The following is a 19,647-nucleotide window of genomic DNA, read 5'->3' as shown; positions in this document are numbered from 1 at the left end:
ATTCAATTTTCTAAATTTTGTGATATGCTAGCATTGAATTTTATTTATTCCTCTTTTATTTGTCCAATAAATAACTCCAAAAAATTCAAAAGAGAATTATAAGTAACACCACATGAACCCTGTATTATTATTGGCGTTTTAATCCAACCATAAGATTTCTGCATGAATCGACCTCCTTAGACCGGTGTTAAAATTTAAGGATGCTATACAGTCGAGGCTATTTTATAGTTTATTCTACCTCCAAGCAAAGAAGAGTTTGATGATTTTTTTAAACTATTTATGATGTGGAATAAGATAAAACTGCAATTGATTTTTACTAGTCGTTGCTAGTAGTTAAAAATCAATTTTTATTAGTTAATAAACTAAATTTGATAATGATTATTTAGCACTGAAATCATCCAGACACCTAAAGTTCCAATTAGAAAAAGTCGCTTTTTGATGGTTAAGGGTTGTTAGTCCTCTCTTGTCACCGAAAGATACTAGGACCCTGAATATTGAAATTTACAAGTCTCGTTATGATAGCATAGCGGATCCCGTCAATGTTAAGTATGATTGTAAGTGTAGTTTCATTAACAGGGACTGCCAACCGCCGGCTTGTTTTGCCCCTAGGTTTTAGAATATACCAGTATGCCATTAAACTTGAAATAGGGCATAATTTGCTTATTACAAATGGAAATATGGATCTATAAATCATGATCAATTGCATGTACATGTACCTACATTCTTTCAGATGAAGAAATTATTTCCATACAGAGTAAAGGAGATGGGCGGTAATGTCTATTAAAGCACGGATATAATTCTGAAAAATCAAAATATCAACAAATCTGTTAATTTTTTTTAAATATTTCAAACTATGTATATCTAACATAACATCGATTTGTTACCCTTAAATATGTTCAATACTTTGAATATGATGATTTAAACAAGAGTATGTGTATCAAAACCTCCAAATAGTGTAATTTTTTTATTCTACATCTTCAACTTTATTGCATATTCTTTTATAGAGTTGGACTAGATAAGATATATTGGTAAACAGCCCGATTTCAATCAACAAATACGTGAAGAGATGACCCACTATATATTAACAAATAGTTTGTCTAACAATGGAACATTTTAGAAAAATAATACAAGTCCGTAAATTCGTGGCCAAAGTCGAGCATAGCATTTTTGAACACCACGCTTTGTTGTGACTGAAATAGCTCAGAGGTAAGAGCACCAGAAATTAGGTAGCCTTACATAACAAAGCTTTTTAGGTTGTGGTGCGAAACCTAAGGAAATATTTTTTCTTGTTTTTTATAAAAGTATTCAAAACTTGACATATCTAGAAATTGTGCTTTTGTAAACTTGTATTATAACATTACCAAAATATATAAATATATAATTTAATTGGAAAAAAAAATTAATTTGAAATTGTATTTTACGACTAAACCAACTAGGCATTTCTTTGAGGGATACTAGATATATGTATCATAAATCGTTAACCATGGTAGTAAACTTAAATACACGATGCTAAAAATTTAGGCTACAAATTTCTACGTAGCGGCTATAGATTGTGGCATCGTTCAAGATCATACAGTTATATGTTTGAGCATCGTTCAAGATCGTAATGGGTAGGAAAGGGCATCGTTCAAGATCGAAGCGGCTAGGAACGGATATCGTTCAAGATTGTAGCGGATAAGTAAGGGCATGCATCGTTCAAGATCGTAGCAGATAGGTAGGGCATCGTTCAAAACCGTAGCGGCTATGGGAAAGGGTATCGTTCAAGGTCGTAGCGGCTAGATAAGGGCATCGTCCAAGATCGTAGCAGCCAGGAAAGGACATAGTTCAAGATCGTAGCGGCTAGGTAAGGGTATCGTTCAAGATCGTAGCGGCTAGGCAAGGGTATCGTTCAAGATCGTAGCGGCTAGGTAAGGGTATCCTTCAATATCGTAGCGGCTAGGTAAGGGTATCGTTCAAGATCGTAGCGGCTATAGGTAAGGGTATCGTTCAAGATCGTAGCGGCTAGGTAAGGGTATCGTTCAAGATCGTAGCAGCTATAGGTAAGGGTATCGTTCAAGATCGTAGCGGCTAGATAAGGACATCGTTCAAGATCGTAGCAGCCAGAAAAGGGTATCGTTCAAGATCGTAGCGGCTAGGTAAGGGCTACGGAGCCATTACAAGAACGTAGCCCGGGCATATATACCTGTCTGTTTGACGTTTTTGTGAGGTTTGACTTCGTTTGTGGGACAGATTTGTTTATATTGTAAATAGGATTTAAATACGCATTGTATCCTCCATGTAGTGTTCATGATATTTGCCAAGTTAGCGTACTTTAACGAGGACAAAGTTGGCACAGAAGGGACATTTTGACGGGGTACTGATATCACAGAGTTCCACAGTTTTCTAGATGTCGGGTCGTTTGACTGTTTTATCAAAGGTTTCAAACCGGGGCATCGAGATTTACATTTAGCATTTCATATTTTGACAATAAGTGGTTTGAAAATATCAACAAGTATTTAGATTCACGAACTTTTCAGTTAAGTCACAAATTTAACCCTTCAAATTTTGCATTAAATCAATCCAAACCAAGCGATAAATCCAGGGAGGGGGTCGTTACTCTTTTTTCTTTATCCTTCTCGAGTAAAGGACACCATAAATTACTTACTTGATGTGTATATATTACGTATAGAAGAAATTTAATGCTGATCAATGTATTAATATTCAATGTAATAAAGGTCGAATCAATTAGGAAATATTTACGAAAAAGCCGAGTCATTCAGTGATTACAAGATAGGATATATTGATCGGACTAATGACGAATAAACACAAAAAAATCCAAACTTCGGACCTTGTTGGGCCGTTAGTAGTTCTTATCATCGCGAGCATAATGCCAAAAACCTACCCCCATTCATCACCCTTACTCTATAAATGGCATGTCGACTCCCCGCTTTTTATCAGAAGTCTGCATTTTTGTCAGCGCATAATCGATGTTTAAATAACCTTTTATCAGCCACTCAGGAACTAATCAACTTGGCTTCATAATGAAGCGGCGAGCTGATTCTGGGGCCATTGTTCCTGCTGTTCGCCTTTAAATCAAGACCAGTTCTAAACTGCGACGGCGGCCCTTTCGTTGGTGTGTGATTGGGATAGCGTTCGTACCTCCACTTATCAGGGAGATTTATAAAGACTCCCGGACACAGTCGCGATTCTGTTGACTCTGGGATTCCTGAAATAAGGTGAGTCAAAATTTAATTTCATTTAAATGATTACTGTATTATTGGGATTCCATTTCGGTTTGATCTATTTGAAAGGTAGGTAAATGTAAGATTTTTCATTTCATAAATATACACTCGTTAATCTATTTGATAGGTATTCTATCAATTTCATTTCACTTTTAAATCTGTTGAAAATATATCAAAACATATTTTTTTAAAATTATTTTTCTGTAGTTTACTCAATGTAATAGTAGTTTTTAATAGTTTTTAATGTTAACGCGATGCCGAGTTTTCAGCACTTGTTTTCAAGCATGCCACGATAATGCCAATTATTTGTTGTACATGTACTACTATGTAGACACGCATTGCGTGTTAATTTTTGATACAATGTTAACCTTTATTGAGTACATCCATATTCAATGACCGACGTTTGAAATTGGACGGATATATCAGAATATAGAAAGTATGCAAAGTATCCTTACTTATCTTGATTTAATAATAAACCAACATTTTCTGAACATCAGGATGATAATCTGAACAAAACTTAATACATTTTATTAGTGTAAATTCTGGACAGCCTTGTTGTATCAACGAGGCAACACATTCACTCTGGCAACAGCGATCAAGGTACACTAGAATTCCGCAACAGGCCTTTTGTTGCAAACAATTTTCGATACGTGAGAAAAAATATAATTTCTATTTGACTGAGCATATTTGAATGCGGTGATTTGTTTAACCTGCCGTAGATACAATGCTATGTGCCCCCCCCCCCTTCCATGCTTACGAACCCAGCTCAACATATAACCGTTGTTTGTGCTACTGTCTTTTGACAATATTAACTTAATAAACTCCGAGAAATCGATACAGTCCTTAAAAACCTGTAAGGAGTCTAGTTTATTCCTTTATAATAACCTAATTGTTTTATCAGTGGTCTCAAATTTCGTGCAGAGCAAAATAGTTTTGTACGATGCGCATGCACCATGGAAACCGGGATGCAGTAGTGGTCGGTCATGAAAAAACCCACCAACTTTTTACTTGGAAGAAAAGACTATTGTGCCAAACAGTACTTAGCCCTGATGTGTTAATTTGGTGTTATTCAACTACATAAAACGGCCTTATAATTGATGAATTTTAAATGAAGGACGTTTAAAATTCATTGTCTGTCGGAAGACTGAATAATCAAACGTAAACGCTTTTTATCGACAAAATGAATTTTGAATTAAATAAATTTGAATGAAATACTAATCTGTACTAGTATATTTATAAAATTCAGTTTATCAGGCTATAAACTAAACTTTGAGGAGCTGTACTTGTTTCCAATATTTTTGTTCGTCTTATAACAAAATAACGTAATGGTTAAGTAAAACGTTATGTAATTACATATTTACATGTAATTTTCACTAGTTTGTGATAATTTCCACAGAGAAAGAACTTCCCCTAATGTTACGCATTGGTGTATATGTCTTAAAAAATAGCTATTCCTCAGTAATTAAAAGAAGATTCAATCTTTGTCTATCAAGTTTAACATCGTCATACAAATTTTAGAAATAAGCCATGTTCACTAGCTGTGATATAAAATTTGCTGAATCTTGCCATTGCATTCTTAGTCAAAACATGTATATTAAAACCCACTGACTGGTACTGTCTGAGTCTGTTTTACGTTTTTTGAATCGGACAAAAATTTCCCCATAGGAAAGTCGCTTATAAATGGGTTTAAATGTCTGCACGGAAAACATATCATCAAACAAAATAAAACATTTTAAAAGAAAGTAAATGAGCATTCAATTATCAATACAGCGGTTGATGCAACCTACAAGAGATGTTTATAGGTTTCCGATACTTTAAATGCTAAAGAATTAAATAAATCTACAATGTTGGGTATATCCATGCCATTTATAGAGTCTGATAAAACCAAAGCCGTGACCAGAATTATGAATTTGTAAAACTGTCAAGGGACAAACAGGGAACATTTATGATATATATTGGTGATTCTTTATCAGTGCACTGCAAATTTCAAATGTGAGTATTATGGTAAGGATCAAACGAGTCATTGAAATGGTGATTCGTCTATAAGTCAGGATCATTAATATTCCTTTGACCCTATCTGTTAACAAGTCTAACCTATTGTCGGTAGTTTTGTTTTACGTCTCCTTAGAACTAAATGGTGCATTTGCCTTTTGCTAAACATTGATAGTTTACGATATCAAAAAGTAATTCACGGTACTTTTTTGTATAAATATTGACTAAACGTGTGTTATTTAACGTCACATCGAGACTCTCTCGACCGTAATGATGTCATCGATGCCCTTGCTGGTCTTCTATAATTTTTTTACGATATTTTCAATCATCAACGGATAGTGAGCGATTATTACCCTGTCATCACACACGGCAACACGTCGATTTTAGGTTTTTTTGCACTTTAAACCAATGAATGAAACCTTGTTTACTAACTCATCAAATCATATAGTTAATATTGCACTCTGAACACTTGCTTATAAATTTTTTAACCGATATCTCTAAATACATGTAATTAATTCTTTTTGAAAATTACATTCCTGACTTGAAATTTATATTTTGTACAAAAACAATAAGGATTGGAATGGTAGAAGCTTGTTTTCTCGTTCAGACGGTGTTTTTGTAACTAGAACAATATAGTCTTTTATTTTGTATTGGAACGCATGTTTACGATACATATCTCAATACATGGAATTTGTTTCCATTTGTATGTATACATCATGTAAATAGATTATCTACGATCAAAATCATGGGGAATGATTTAAAGACCCTAATACACGCGTGCATTGACCTTAATCAAACTGACATCAATGATGGTTATATGATACGAGTATTTCAATACTTTAGCATTATGACGTACGTGTGTATGTAAATATCTTCTAAACTGCAACTCAAATGTTTCATTTCCCAACACTTGAACACAACTGGATGAGTTTAGGAAATATTTTGAATTTAAATTTATTATGCTAAATTTTAGTTTTTCATTAAACTCTATGCTAATGATATTATAAGATTAATTCAAGCCATGTTGTAAAATGACTGTAAATTTTTAAAGTAATGGTTGTAGACAAAGAACTACTTGTATAAAACCTATTGTTGTGCCCAAAAACGTTCTCTCTCGGTCAAACCTGCAGAATGGGGATGTGTACAACATACCACATCTTCGTTAGCCAAGGGTTTTTGGTCCACTGTGCTCCCCATAAAGCGAAGTGGACCGAAAACCTTTGGCTAGCGAAGATGAACAAACCAATGTTTACAATAGTTTTATTCGAACACATTACGCATATAATACTGTAATAAAATGACCAAGACCTCGCGGTGAGCATTGAATCGTCCATTATCCCAGCATACTTTTAATTTCCGCTCAGTTTCGATTTTTTTAGACATCTTACGTACTAAGGATGGAATCTGTATTGATAACAATGCAGTCGTTATGGTTTTTCTTTTAACAGATTCTGGCCACGTAAGGGCTTTTTTCGGGTGGGGGGAGGGGGAGGGGGGGGGGGAGTCAAATCCGAGGCATGTTACAAGAATTTTTTTTTTCATTTTACAACAAAGAAAAATTATCGTTAGAAATGCTTTTTAAAAAAATAAATCAACATCCACCTTAACCATTTACATTGCACACCTGCTGTACAGTTTTGTGTATGTACAACGTATACAGAATTCGTTAAAGGTATTTTAAAAGATTTAGAAAATATCGCAAAGAAGATGCAAACATGGCATGTCAAGGAGATTGGAGAGACGATACAGGTGATTCATCAATTATAGGAGAGAAAACCAAACAAGTCGGAGAGCTTACAGTTGCCTTATACTTCTAAAAGTCGTATTAAAATATGTTGTGGGTATTAATAGCGTTTAGATTCATCTTCTTGAAGGTTTTTAGTCAATAATTATGACAGGAATTTCATCAATTACACTTTCGAGGAAATCTAGTCCCAAAAAAACCAAAATTCTTCGGTCTCTTTTTTCAGAAATCAGATTTGATCTTAATATATAGAGAAATGGTCAGAATTATCTCTGTTATGTAAAATGCGAAAGACAAATTTATTTCAGTCGTGATAAAAATTATTGATTTATGTTCAAATTCATCCTTGAAAAGTGCAGAGAAATTATCTTCAATAGCAAGGATGCTCCCCTTTACGTAAAACTTGCGTGTATTTAGTCGATGCATTGACGCAAGATGAGTAAATCCTTATTTAACACATACATATCTAAACAAATACAAAGGTCCGTCGCCTGTTATTGGGGGGTTGTTTGTTTGTGCACAGATTTGGGAGAGGGTCGATGACACTAAAATTGGTCGTTTACGTTTAAAACTGAAACAGGTAATAAATTCACTGCAACACCTTGCCTACCTGTGGATATCAGTTATTTTTTACGAGATTTTACTTCAATTGATTTGGTCCTACGCACAAAAATGTAAAAGCGTCATTTCCTATTAAGTCCGATATCTTCCGAATGATTAGCTGTTATTGAATGTTTCTTATTACGCAAGAATGGATCACACATCTTTTACTCTCGCTTCAAAATTGCCATTACAGCACAACAAAGCTGTCAGATAAACAAAATTGACCCTTTCCATATATGGGTACCGGTACATGCAATTACAAAGCTATCAATTATTTACCAGTAAACAGGATGCTTTTCTTTACGAAGTAGAGCTGTCTTCATATTTTACGTTCAGACACTGGTTTTTATCACCAAATATCGATGTATTGTTGTTTAAAGTGATAGAGATCTCGAGGAAGCTGTCCCACTCAGACCCATCAACGTTATGACCAAATAAATCGACATGTGCTCAATTATAATACCTTTGGTTATTGATACTTGCTTTTGAAATTTTATATCAATTTTGGCTTTAACTTTGGGTGTGGAGACAAGGTGCGACCATTTTATTATTAACAGGTGCTATAAAATGATAGAAAATCCTATTTTCATGTTTTGGACGTTATTTTCTGATGAACGACCTGTTCACCATTACCAGGTAGAGCCAGTTACTTGTAAGCTATTCATTTCATTTCTATTCTCAGTTCTTGTATATAGTGCTCAATTGACAATCTAATCTTTCCCATTGCATTATAGACCAGTTGATGTTAGAACAATTTTACATTGAAACACATTCATGCGACACAAGTAAGACACTGAGGTGCGTTTGAATACCGTTACAGGTTTTTTCAACTCAGTTCGCCGCTGTAAGTGTCCTTATTGTGATTTTAGTTCTTATATGTCTGCTAAAACCCTATTCATCTTTCTCTTGTTGAATAATGTCGACAACAGCTGATTAGGAACATGTGCAAATATTTGATTTCTATTTTACTGTGCATGTGTACGAAAGGCTTAGGTTAATAGCTCTTTTGGAGAATTTTCAAATAAAGTCAATTTAGAATTTGAGTCCGTTTTAGAACACGCAAACCTCGAGTATTTAATCATAACTTTTGGTCTGGGAGTTTACTTTGGGTGGCTTAATGTCAAGTGCAGTCAAACCAGACACGGGTTTTCTTTTTTCTGAATAAACTTAGCAAATATGTTTAAGGTTATACGTTGCAAATAAATCGCAAAAGAATTGTTCCAATATGTGAACTTTTTTGTAATAATCTCTTTTACAGAATTTTGAAGAGGGGGAAATGATATCAATGAAGACCAACAGGGACATGGATATTTACAAGAGACAGTTTAGATCGCAGGAATTTGCTCGTGAGCTCAACAAGCGCGAACAGCGTCGGCTAGACCAAGAGGTCGGGGGGAGGGGAGGTATCGAGGCCGAGTACAGATTTAATCTGGACAAGGTCAACCAAGAACGCAAGGAAATAGAAAAGGAACTGAACAAAATTCGAGGCGGTGTTCATAAACAACTTGGCCATCATGCTACCCTGTCAAGCGACAAGAAATTTCATCATCCAAAATTCAAAGAATTGGGAATGAAAGACGTCAGCGGTAGGAGTCCAAGACTGCAAAGAAAAGCTCCCCAAGAGAACAACTCACGCGGGAGGGACTCCAGTCCAATGAACGCGGAGATGCTTATTCAGTATCTTCAGAGTTTCAATGAAGCGCATGCGCAAGAACATAATGATCTTTTAGATGGGATCAAAGGTTCAGGTCGCATCAATCAAAATAAATATAATGATCATCCACATGTGCAAATAAATCCATTGATAATATCAGATCAGCCGAAGCCTAGTGAAGCGGAAAACTCAAATGACTTTGAGGAACAGAAGCAATATATACAAACATTAAGTGACAGTCAGTCGCAGGACGTGCCATCTAACGAGCCAACTGGTACGAAGGAGCCCTCTCTTCAAATATCCAGAAACGAAAGTGGAGAGATTACTACGGAGATGAGTTCCCCTCGGCACAGTCCCGTCAGACGGATGTCTTTAGACAAGGGCAGGCATATAGTGCCAGGAACCAGTCCCCCGAAACACAGCGCTGTCAGGCGGCTGTCGCTAGACAAAGGGAAGGGTTCCAACGAGGATATTCGTGGTCATCCAACTTCAGCAAGGAAGTCGCCTACAGAGAAAGGGAAATTCCATCATGATGACTTTCATGGTCATCTAACGCATCCAACTTCAGCAAGAAGAGCGTCTATAGAGAAGGGGAAGTTCAATCATGATGCAGTTCATGGTCATTTAACGCATCCAACTTCGGCCAGGAGATTTTCTTTAGACAAAGGGAGAATCCATCATGATGACGCTCGTGGTCACCCAACTTCAGCTAGAAGGTCGTCTATGGAGAAAGGATCACACCATCCTCCCGTGCTAGTTAACGAAGAAAAGATTCCTTATTCGCCAGTTGAGGACCCAAAAACTGTGATAGAGATTGAGAATGCTGTAAAAGAACTTGAGATCGAGAGTGTGGAGACGCGAAAGGTGCCAACAGAGGAGGAGCAGCAGAAACCTAGCAAAGTCGCCATCGGTCCGGAGTCGTTCAATCCGGACGGGTCACTGAAGACTATGTACACAGCGCCCCCTTTTGAACAGACGTGGGAGGAGGCGAAAAAGGCTCGCTACATCAGGACCCGCGAGCCGTTAGAAAGGGACAGACAGTTAACGACCAACGAAATATTCGACAAAACCTCATAAACTTTGGAATTTAAGCCTTCTAGATATTCAGGCTAGTCATATGTGATCTATTTTTTATTTCTTTGTTATATTTAAATTTTCATAATGATACGACTTTAACCCATTTTGATTTAATGACTTGACTTCCAAAAACAATGTTATCGGTCTAACCGATCGTTTGATTGGAGGTTACGTGTGTTTTGCATTGGAGTACTTCCATTTTACGTACAAAATATTTTTGTACTTTGTATTGCATTACGTTTTGCCAAGTAAACAAGTTACTAAGATGGAATGTGTTTATCATTGAGTATAAATTACAAGTAGGTAAAGACAAACATCATTTTTGTAAACTTTAAAGACAAAAGAGTTCGTGTTTCGTTTGATTTGCAAAATGTAAACATATCGTTTTGATGGATTTACTTGTGCAGACATTGATAAAAAGATTTAAAGCTTTTGTCAAATGTTTGGAATATAATGTGCAGCTTTTATGCGAGGAATTTAAAATTTTACGAAAATGATTTTATACCTGAGGTTAAGTGAAGCCATGGTTGCTATATACTATTGTTGCAAAGAATTTATCGTTTTACTTTTCGATTTATAACAATTTTATGCAAATTAAATTTAAAGATGTTAAAAAAGGAACTTTTATCATTCATCGGGGAAAAATCATTATTTCACATGCGATTAAGAGCAATTTTGTAATTTTGAATGCTACACAGGGTAAAAGATTTACAGATAGATACAGGTTCAACATGCTTTGCACAACAGCGCACTGTAGTAATCAACTGGGTTTCGTTCACTTCAAAATATGCGTCCTTTTTTCTAGATAACTACACATATTATTAAGTAGTAAAATATACAACAAAAGTACATTTTGTACAAATGGCAAAGCAGTTATTTTTTATTTAGTGATTAAACATCCTTAAGTTAATGGGTTTTTTTCTGTGGTGTGCAAATTTCATGTTCAGAACCATCGATTCTACGTTATAAGGTAAACACAAAAAAGTGCAAATCAAGCTATTTAGACATCTAATTATATGCTGCATCAGGCATGGATTTCCTAAAAGAAGAAAACATATTTGAACAAAGGATGGATGAAAGATAAAATTCCATAAAGGAAATAAGCATTACCTGGAAATAATTGTCGATCTATATTGGTCCTAAACGTGAATGAATAATATATACCCTTGACATGGTCTTGGACCTTATAAAGGCTTGATTATGTACACGTTTGAAGCAAGATGTTCTAGAGCTGGAAATGAGCTGACGCTAGTAATTCGATGATGAATATATTTACAAGTACACTGTACATAAAGACTAGTCAATTTTTAAAGCAAGTGTATTTGGACAATTCAGTTTTGAATTTTCTGCATAATCAAATCATTTTTAATTGCAACAAATAAATTCTAAAATTACTCGAATTGTGTTGCGGATCAGAGAAAAATTATCATGACGCGCTAACGCGCGTTATTCAATTTATCTGCTCACCTGACGGCAGTTATTGACACGACGACGTCAAAAATAAATCATTCAATGCATAATATTAGACACTTTTCATCGATCTTTTTTTTCTAAATGCATGAGCGTATACTTTTATGTTACTTGAATTACTTTACAGAAACATGTAGTTTAAAGTGAAACTATGGAAACAGTCAACGTTTTTACAAGAAATACAAAGAATATAGGTTCAGTAAAAAAAAAAATGATATATTCTGATGCCACGCTGCAATATTTGCAGTCCTTTGCGCACGCATCGTCTTGAAGTTTTTGTGATGAGCAAGAAAAAAACCCTATGATTCTTCTGATGAAACCGTACCCTAAAATTTTTCAAAAAGTTTTATTTATGTAAAAATCACACGCATACCCATTGAAAATAAACTACATATAAGTCCATAGATTGTACATTGTAAACAAGTAACATTGTGGCAATCAGAAGTTAGACTAACTCGCTTTTCGCCAGTCAAATCTGAGGCGGTTTACTATTTGAATTACCGTAAGTATTCTAATAAGCAATCATCAAATGAAATAGTAAATTTGAAAAGTTCTTCCATTAAAACTGTATTATACATGATTGTACGAAATTCGCTAATTTGACCAGGCTAGCTTTAAGTGTTATTGGTCGTTTAAACCTAATTCCTTTTGAGAACGACTGGACTGTTCCAGAGCCTAGTTCTGACCAAAGATGAAGGTCCAAATGTGGAATCCTGGATGTTAAACAGCTTTTTGTAATGTGTTCTCATCATCGTATTTGAATATATGTTGTACCACTTACACATTCGCCAAGCCTAGCTAAATTTATCAGCAGTCTTTGCATTTTTTTTCAAGCAACAATTTTACTTTATTTTATAATTTAAGCCAGTTGATTTCATTAAAATCCCCTTTGAAACATTTAAATAAAATCCGTTTGTGTTAACTCCTTTCACAAGTACCGGTATTGTACATTTTTATAAAATTCTTCGTTCCCTTTACATAGTTACTGTAAGGGTTATACCGTATGCATGCAAAATAAATGGCCATGAACAATAGCGATTATATTATATTTCTATTTACCCTTTGTTATAGCGACTGATGGTTGAAAACTTATAAAGAATTTAGCTGGTACCTGGTTTTATACACTTGTCAATACTATTTCATTTGAACCATATTCTTAAAGCTGTGTTTAACAAACATCTGGGATACTGTCTGGGTCTGGCATTAGAGTCACAAGTTATTAAGATATGTGCATGTATCTTGATCTGTAGCCTGTTACAGATATTAACACATAAATTAACAATTTAATATGACAGCAATGTTTTATTTATTCACTTCTGTAAAAATTTTTATATGCATCTCCTCAATAAGTAAGTGCTGGTCAGAATGCATAGAATTTTGTAATAAACAGTAATAAATAGTAGATATATAAAACTGTTTTTAAAAAAACATGGAGAAGGCACATAACAATTCTAAAACTGATTTATTTTCAAGTATATTAACATTTTAAATCATCTCTAAAATAATAATAAACTTTAACTTAAAACATTATTCATCTTCCAACAGAACATAATTCTTTAACGTCCTGGGCAAGGGAAGATAATCCACTTTGATCAATACCTTTCCTTTTAGCTCTGTTCTCACAGCATTCCTACTCATGAATTTCAGAGTCTGAATCTTATGGGAGATTCTCCTTAAAGACAGAACTAATTGTTGATAATTTTCGTCATCATCTGGTATAATTTCCAAAAGTTTTTTAATAGAGGTAAGGGAGAGCACCGGCTCAAATTCATTCACCAGATGAACGTGGTAGGAATCACTGTACAGGTTTAAGACATGTTTTAAAAAGCCTCTGTGCTGGGTGCTTCTGGGATTGAAGTTGGAGCCTGCTTTGACTAGAGTTCTGATGAGTAGTGCAGATTGCTGGCTCTTTGGATTTTTGTGTCTTGGCTGCAATGCTCTTGATATCTCATGACAAAGAGCCATCTTTCCTATAACCAACAATAGTTTGTTAATCCAAAATTGCCCCTCTGAATACATTAAACTCATGAGTATTCCAACAATTAAGTCTAATTGATCTATATTTACAATGTTTATGCACAAAAAAAAAGATGCAACACAAAATATCAGCAATAGGAGTATTTAATTAAAAGGCATTTTTGTACAGAATCCTTACAATCTCTTGGTATTAATAAACTTTCTTCGTTGAATTTGTTTGTTGTTGTCTATCATTACTGAGATACAAGAAACTTTTATAGCAATTTGATAAAAAATTTTTTACCAATCTTATCTGGGACAGTGGCTGATAGGCCAGCATACAGAAGTTTATAGGCTAGTTCAATCCTAGTGGTCATGTTCAGTCGGGACAAACACAGGCAGTGTAAGGCTGTAACAAACAAACACAGAGTAGTCAATTAAAATGAAATGATTTCTGTTTTATTTGAAACAGACTTTAATTTCATTTCCTTCAGAAACAGAAAAAAAATCAATTTTATTTCCTTTAAAAACTGAAAAATTAAAAATATTTATGCAAAATCTACGTACCTTACAAGTAATGACCTAAACTACTGACCTGTGTGCCCATCTTGGTCCTGAGCGAAGATGTTGGCATTTCTGTCCAACAAACAATGGACAATGGCTACAGCCTCCTCACAGGAACTAGAACATGCATGCAGCAGGGCAGTTCTTCCTAGGGAAAGTCAGATGCTCAACTTAATCATCAGGCAGTCTCACAATCTTTTTTCAGAAGATCTATGCTATATAATTTATTTACTTGATTAGGTATAGATATACTTTTAGGAGTTACCAATAACTTGTACAGGTCCAGTACAATTTCTTGATTTAGCTATATAGCTTCCATTACATGTAGCTTTAATGTGCAATTTTTTCAGTCAAATTTTAGTGCAGTGATACATGTAGTTTTTAATTTTAAACAATTTTGTGTAAAAATGTATATGAAGATTACCCATCAAAGTGTCTTCTTCAGAGACTTTATTTCAAAGCTTTAAAAATTTTGGGTTAATTAATTCAGGACTAATCAATGTCCTTTCAACAGCAACTATTTCCCTTGGCTTTTCCTCAGAAAATAGTTGCAGTCGTGGGGAACAATAAACCTGCCATTGTCATCATTAAGTAGGTATATATATGTACTATCTTATCATCAATATTCACATTATCTCAGAATCTATACAATCATTACCAGGACTATTACAGAAAAATATGACTTTATATACCAGCATTATCTTCAATGTTTACTGATGCTCCTGCTTCTAACAATACAGTCACCATTTCCATGCTTTTCTCTGCTGCAATATGGAGAGGAGTCTGTCCAAATCTGTCGGTGGCATCCAATGGCATGTCCATGTACACTAGAGTCCTCAGCATCTCCATAGAGGCTAAATGATATAGTGAATGTCATTCATTTAAATTCTAAATATATTTTCAAATATATTGGAAATGATCGACATAAAACTTAAGATGCAAAGCAGTACACAAAGTTTGTTAAGGGACCAGGGTTGCATTTTGCAATAGAACTTTGGGCAAAGTTGTAAATATTTTTAGTCTCATTGAATGATCTTTGCTGAGCATAATTTAAACAAAACCAGTAATCTACGACTACTTTGATTTTGATAAATACATTTTACAGTCGTTTGACTAATGTATTGATTAGTTTGTGATCAATAAGCATTCATGAATTTGGTCATAAGTTGTATTAAGTTCTTTTGTAAAACCCATGCAGTCCTGGTGACTCAAAAATAAAAAAAAACTTTGATTATGACAATTGAATTAAGCCAATGACCCCCTCTCGCGAACATCTGTGCCAACAAAAGATATTCATTATAAGTTGTATATCTTGTTTATTAATTGTTGTGAAAAAAATAAAGTTCATTTTTTTTAACAGAATTAAGTTATTTGTGAGATCCTTTTAAAATCCTTTTTCTCTCAAATTATTAATTTGTGTTGACCATGTCACTTTATGAAGAATGTTTAAATTTCCAAAAAATTCCTCAATTGATTAACAAAATACATACTTTGAAAGCAATGTGATAACATTGACCTTTTTTGTAAAGTTTACAAACAGAGTATGCAAGTACACAATGAGCAAAATATTCAACAAGTACAGGTGTATATCATACCTTTGCTGCATCCCATTCCGACCACAATATGTAACAGAGTGTCCCCCGTGTCTGTCCTGAAATTGGGACTCTCTCCCCGATTGACGATGGATTTAAATTTTTCCACATTTTTTGCTCTAACAGATTCTAGTATCTGATATTGTGAGGTGGAAATCTTACACTTGAGACTAAAATCTCGGTCTCTCTGAACTTCCTGCAATAATCATTTCAAACTGTGTAATTTTAAGCTGTTGACTTTCAATTATAAAATATACAGGGAGTTTGATATGTGATAATTGATTACAGTACTTAGTACTTATTTTTCACTGTAAAAAAATTAATTGCATAGACATCAAGTTAAAAAAAAAACAGAATTCAGGCTTTAATTAACATACACATACAATTATTTACACAGGTGAATTCAAGCGTTTAAGAAAATGAATGGTTTTTATGTACACAAAAAAATATGCTTTACAATATTGCTTTATATATTCATAATGCACTTTGTTATGGGATGGGAGAAAGAATGACGGACCAAACCAGGATTCGAACCCAGACTTTCTGGCGCCTGCATTTGACTGGTTCCTCTTCCCTCCCCCTCAAATGATCTTTGCCCTAGATTATCTCTCCATGCTCTTTTCTCTGGCAGGGGTAAACCAGTTCTAGGGGTAGGCAACAGGCCTGGTAGGCAAAGCACCAAATGTAACGGGATGAGAGATATAATGACAGACCAGACTGGTGTTTTAACTCAGGACCCCTGAAAGCTCCACCAACTGAGCTATCTGGCACCGGTCTGACCGTCACATCCACCCTAATGATCTTAGACTTCGAAGATCACCCTGGACTCTTTTCCATGGCAAGAGTTAACCTGTTGGTTCCAGGGATTGGCGCAACACCAAATGTAATGGGATGGGAGAAATAATGATGGACCAGACCAAGATTCGAAAATCGACCCTATGAATTTCTTAGTCAGGTGCTCTACCAACTGAGCTATCTAGTGCCAGTATTTGAACTGGCCTGACCATCACAACATGTTCATAGAAAACATCTTAATACTGGAAAATTTTCAACAACAATAAACAAGGCAAATGAATAAAAAACATAACAAAGTTATGCTAATTGTTCATTAGGATTGGAGAAATTATTAAAAGACTACATTATGCATAAACATATTTTTGCATTCGTGCTACATGTATATATAAAATTCTGATCGTTACATAGAAATATCAAATAATGATGATAAAAGATCCTGATTCAGACAGTCGAAATATTTTAGTTTGATCTGACAATGTAAGACAAGATAATAATTATGTCTAGGGAAAGTATATGATTGAAATGATCCATAATTGATGTAGACATACCCTTATTTCTTCGCGAAGATCTCTTAGTTTTGCCATATCCTTGCATGTCTGTGTGGAAGTCTGCTAATCGTGTGTTGTTTGACAAAATAATCCACGTGAATCTGGAGCTTTTTTAAAGCCTTATTCTCCCATAGAAAGAAACGCTCAGACGACTGAGATAATTGGTTTCATTTTCATTTACGTCTGAGCTGTTTGTGGTTACAGACCAACAAATAACGGAAAAAGGAGAATTCACTTATTGCATCCTTTGCAATTACAGGTTAGTGGAAATATGAAAATCTGAATTTTGATTTTAAATTTTAAAACAAATGTGTCCTGGTGTTTTAATATACGTTGTGAATGCAGATATGATAATGCGCAATGTCTGACTCACAGCCAGTACAAGGATGTATGCATGGTGTTTTGAATACGATAATACAATTTATAGTAAAAAGATAAGTCTAAGCTGCAACAATGTGCAGGCTCAATTTTCTATTTCTTGAAAGTATGGTACCAATAGTTAATATAAATGATACACGTATTTATGACCCATCTCTAATATTATTTAGTAATGTTACAATTTTTTTTTAATAATCTGCATAGTGACAATTTAGCAAACTTTACTAGGTTCGGGGTCTGATCAGGTGTTATCTCGGCAGGATTCGCCAAGACTGAAAAATTTTGACTGACATCTCTTCAGAAGAGATGTCAGTCAAATCTTTTCTGTTTAGATGAATCTAGTTTAGATGACATTGCAGTCTGCTTTTTATAAATATGTGTCTGCACCGAGTCCGCTGGGGTCTGCTATGGGTTTGCTTTAGGTCAGCTTTTGGTTCAATATTAAACGTATATGACCATTTTCCCTACACAATGATTCAATTAAGTTTTCAACCAAAGATCTGATTGGTCGGCACTCTGATTGTTCAAAGCGTTTTGTCAATTATCATATGACAAGTTTGTCAATTAGACCCGATCCCATGTTCACTTTCAGGATGTGCTTCTGAAATTGGGGTATGCTCACTGTGTTCCCTCTAGGTCTGCTCTGTGTCAGCCTGGGGTTTGCTTTGGGTCAGCTCTGGGTCCTACCTAGCAGACCTGAAGCAGACCCTGAGCGGGCACAGAAATCATAATCAGGTTTTGTTGGGGTCTGCTCTCTGTTAAGTTGTGTCTTGTCAAACTAACCTCTACTTTTAAAATGCTCGATCATTATAAGAAAGTAATAAGCTTTTTTGTTCATCTGAATATACATGGAAGAGTAAAATCTGTCATTTTTTTTATGGAAATTGAAAATGACTCTCCTGGAGTGCCAATGCCTGTGGGGCAAAGTTCTGGAAACAATCTCTCTCACCCGCCAGAGAATACCCAGGTCCCAATGTGGGCGCCAAATGTAACATGCACCAAAAAATTCTACCTTACCGTGCTGGCGAATCTTGAAACAATGAAAAACACATGCAGTTCAATAAATTGACTGTCAGAGGTTCAATGGATAACACTGAAGTCACTATCTTCACAATGTGAATAATCCTGGTCCTTGACAGGGGTCCTAGTCCTGGGGTTAATCCTCAGTCCTGGTCCTGATAGGTCCCTCCTGGTCCAGTTGATGGCTCCTCATGATCTGTCCTGGGGTTCCTCCTGGTCCGTCCTGGGGTCCTCTGGGTTATGTATCCATCATAGGGCGCATCCGCTTCAGTATGTATGTCCAGCCATTGTAACAGAGACACTTATTGCCTCTGCTGGGGTTTGAACCCGTGTCCTCTGGCACGCCAGTCCAGTACTCTACCGATCGAGCTAAAGGGTTAACCCGCTAGCCAGAGCTAGTAGGAATGCCATATACCTGCCTCTACCACACATGTACTTCAACCATTTGGAAGTTTGATATCAGTCTGTGTTTTCAATTAGCTAAAAGTGACATTTGATCTTAAGAATAAAATGGTGAATACTACCTATAGGAAATAAAACATGAAGAAAATTAGTTACAACTCTTACCAAGTTTTTTTTACCATGTCAGATTACCATGTAATGAAATGCATTCAGATTGCCTACTGTAACAATCTTTCATAAACAGTAACTACCCTGGTAATACCGCTATGTCCTTTAAGCGTCATTAAAAACAAAATATTTAATTGTATACACATTTATTCCTCTTTTAAAAAAAAAAACTGTTCATAACAATAATGTATTAGACTTTTAGTTAATACTGGTATACATTTATGTTTCTGCAGGGTTAGTTTTACATTACTTCAGATTGGAATGCTAATTTAAGGAAAGATTAATGTATTCTACTTAATCACATGTTAGTAATATATACATATGGAAAAAGATTAATGACTTATTTCCTAGATCTTGTCTCTAAAATATAGAGGATTTTATACTAAGTGGATGTAAATATAGTTTTTTATTTGCAGCTTGAATCCTGAGTCAGATGACATAAATTATGAACAGTTTATATGTG

General features: G+C 35.0%; 3 protein-coding genes across 4 annotated transcripts in view; 2 read left to right on the top strand and 1 right to left on the bottom strand.

Annotated features, from left to right (window-relative positions):
* Positions 1-2,875: 2,875 nt before the first annotated feature.
* On the top strand, positions 2,876-10,557 carry LOC105322257 (uncharacterized). 2 transcript variants are annotated; one of them, XM_066075358.1, is made up of 2 exons: positions 2,876-3,290; positions 8,819-10,557. In XM_066075358.1, the coding sequence occupies exon 2, from the start codon at positions 8,837-8,839 to the stop codon at positions 10,289-10,291; it is 1,455 nt and encodes a 484-aa protein (XP_065931430.1). In that variant the 5' UTR covers positions 2,876-3,290; positions 8,819-8,836; the 3' UTR covers positions 10,292-10,557. The 2 variants fall into 2 exon arrangements, with proteins under 2 accessions (XP_065931430.1, XP_011419195.3); XM_011420893.4 differs by having other exon boundaries at positions 2,879-3,215.
* A 2,649-nt stretch (positions 10,558-13,206) lies between these two features.
* Positions 13,207-17,351, bottom strand: LOC105322255 (26S proteasome non-ATPase regulatory subunit 10). The gene is made up of 6 exons (XM_011420882.4): positions 17,217-17,351; positions 15,877-16,069; positions 14,974-15,135; positions 14,313-14,429; positions 14,022-14,126; positions 13,207-13,731 (listed from the first exon to the last, which is right to left on the bottom strand). The coding sequence occupies exons 1-6, from the start codon at positions 17,250-17,252 to the stop codon at positions 13,289-13,291; spliced, it is 1,056 nt and encodes a 351-aa protein (XP_011419184.3). The 5' UTR covers positions 17,253-17,351; the 3' UTR covers positions 13,207-13,288.
* An 8-nt stretch (positions 17,352-17,359) lies between these two features.
* The window catches only part of LOC105322256 (uncharacterized), a 28,016-nt gene continuing 25,728 nt past the window's right edge, over positions 17,360-19,647 (top strand). The window contains exon 1 of the mRNA XM_011420885.4: positions 17,360-17,475. The gene's annotated coding sequence lies outside the window, so the exon portion shown is untranslated. The remainder of the gene's footprint in view (positions 17,476-19,647) is intronic.

This window comes from Magallana gigas, chromosome 2 (genome assembly GCF_963853765.1).
Source record: "Magallana gigas chromosome 2, xbMagGiga1.1, whole genome shotgun sequence".
Lineage (NCBI taxonomy): Eukaryota > Metazoa > Mollusca > Bivalvia > Ostreida > Ostreidae > Magallana > Magallana gigas.
This window is presented reverse-complemented; position numbering and strand designations above follow the sequence as displayed.

What these genes read in the sequence shown, in the direction of transcription:
- LOC105322257 (XM_066075358.1), top strand. Translation starts at nt 8,837, where the DNA reads ATGATATCAATGAAGACCAACAGGGACATGGATATTTACAAGAGACAG.
- LOC105322255 (XM_011420882.4), bottom strand. Translation starts at nt 17,252, where the DNA reads ATGGCAAAACTAAGAGATCTTCGCGAAGAAATAAGG. An exon ending in CGGAATGGGATGCAGCAAAG is followed by an intron (nt 15,136 to 15,876) that starts GTATGATATACA and finishes TATATCATTTAG; the next exon opens with CCTCTATGGAGATGCTGAGG. An exon ending in AAACATTGAAGATAATGCTG is followed by an intron (nt 14,430 to 14,973) that starts GTATATAAAGTC and finishes GACTTTCCCTAG; the next exon opens with GAAGAACTGCCCTGCTGCAT.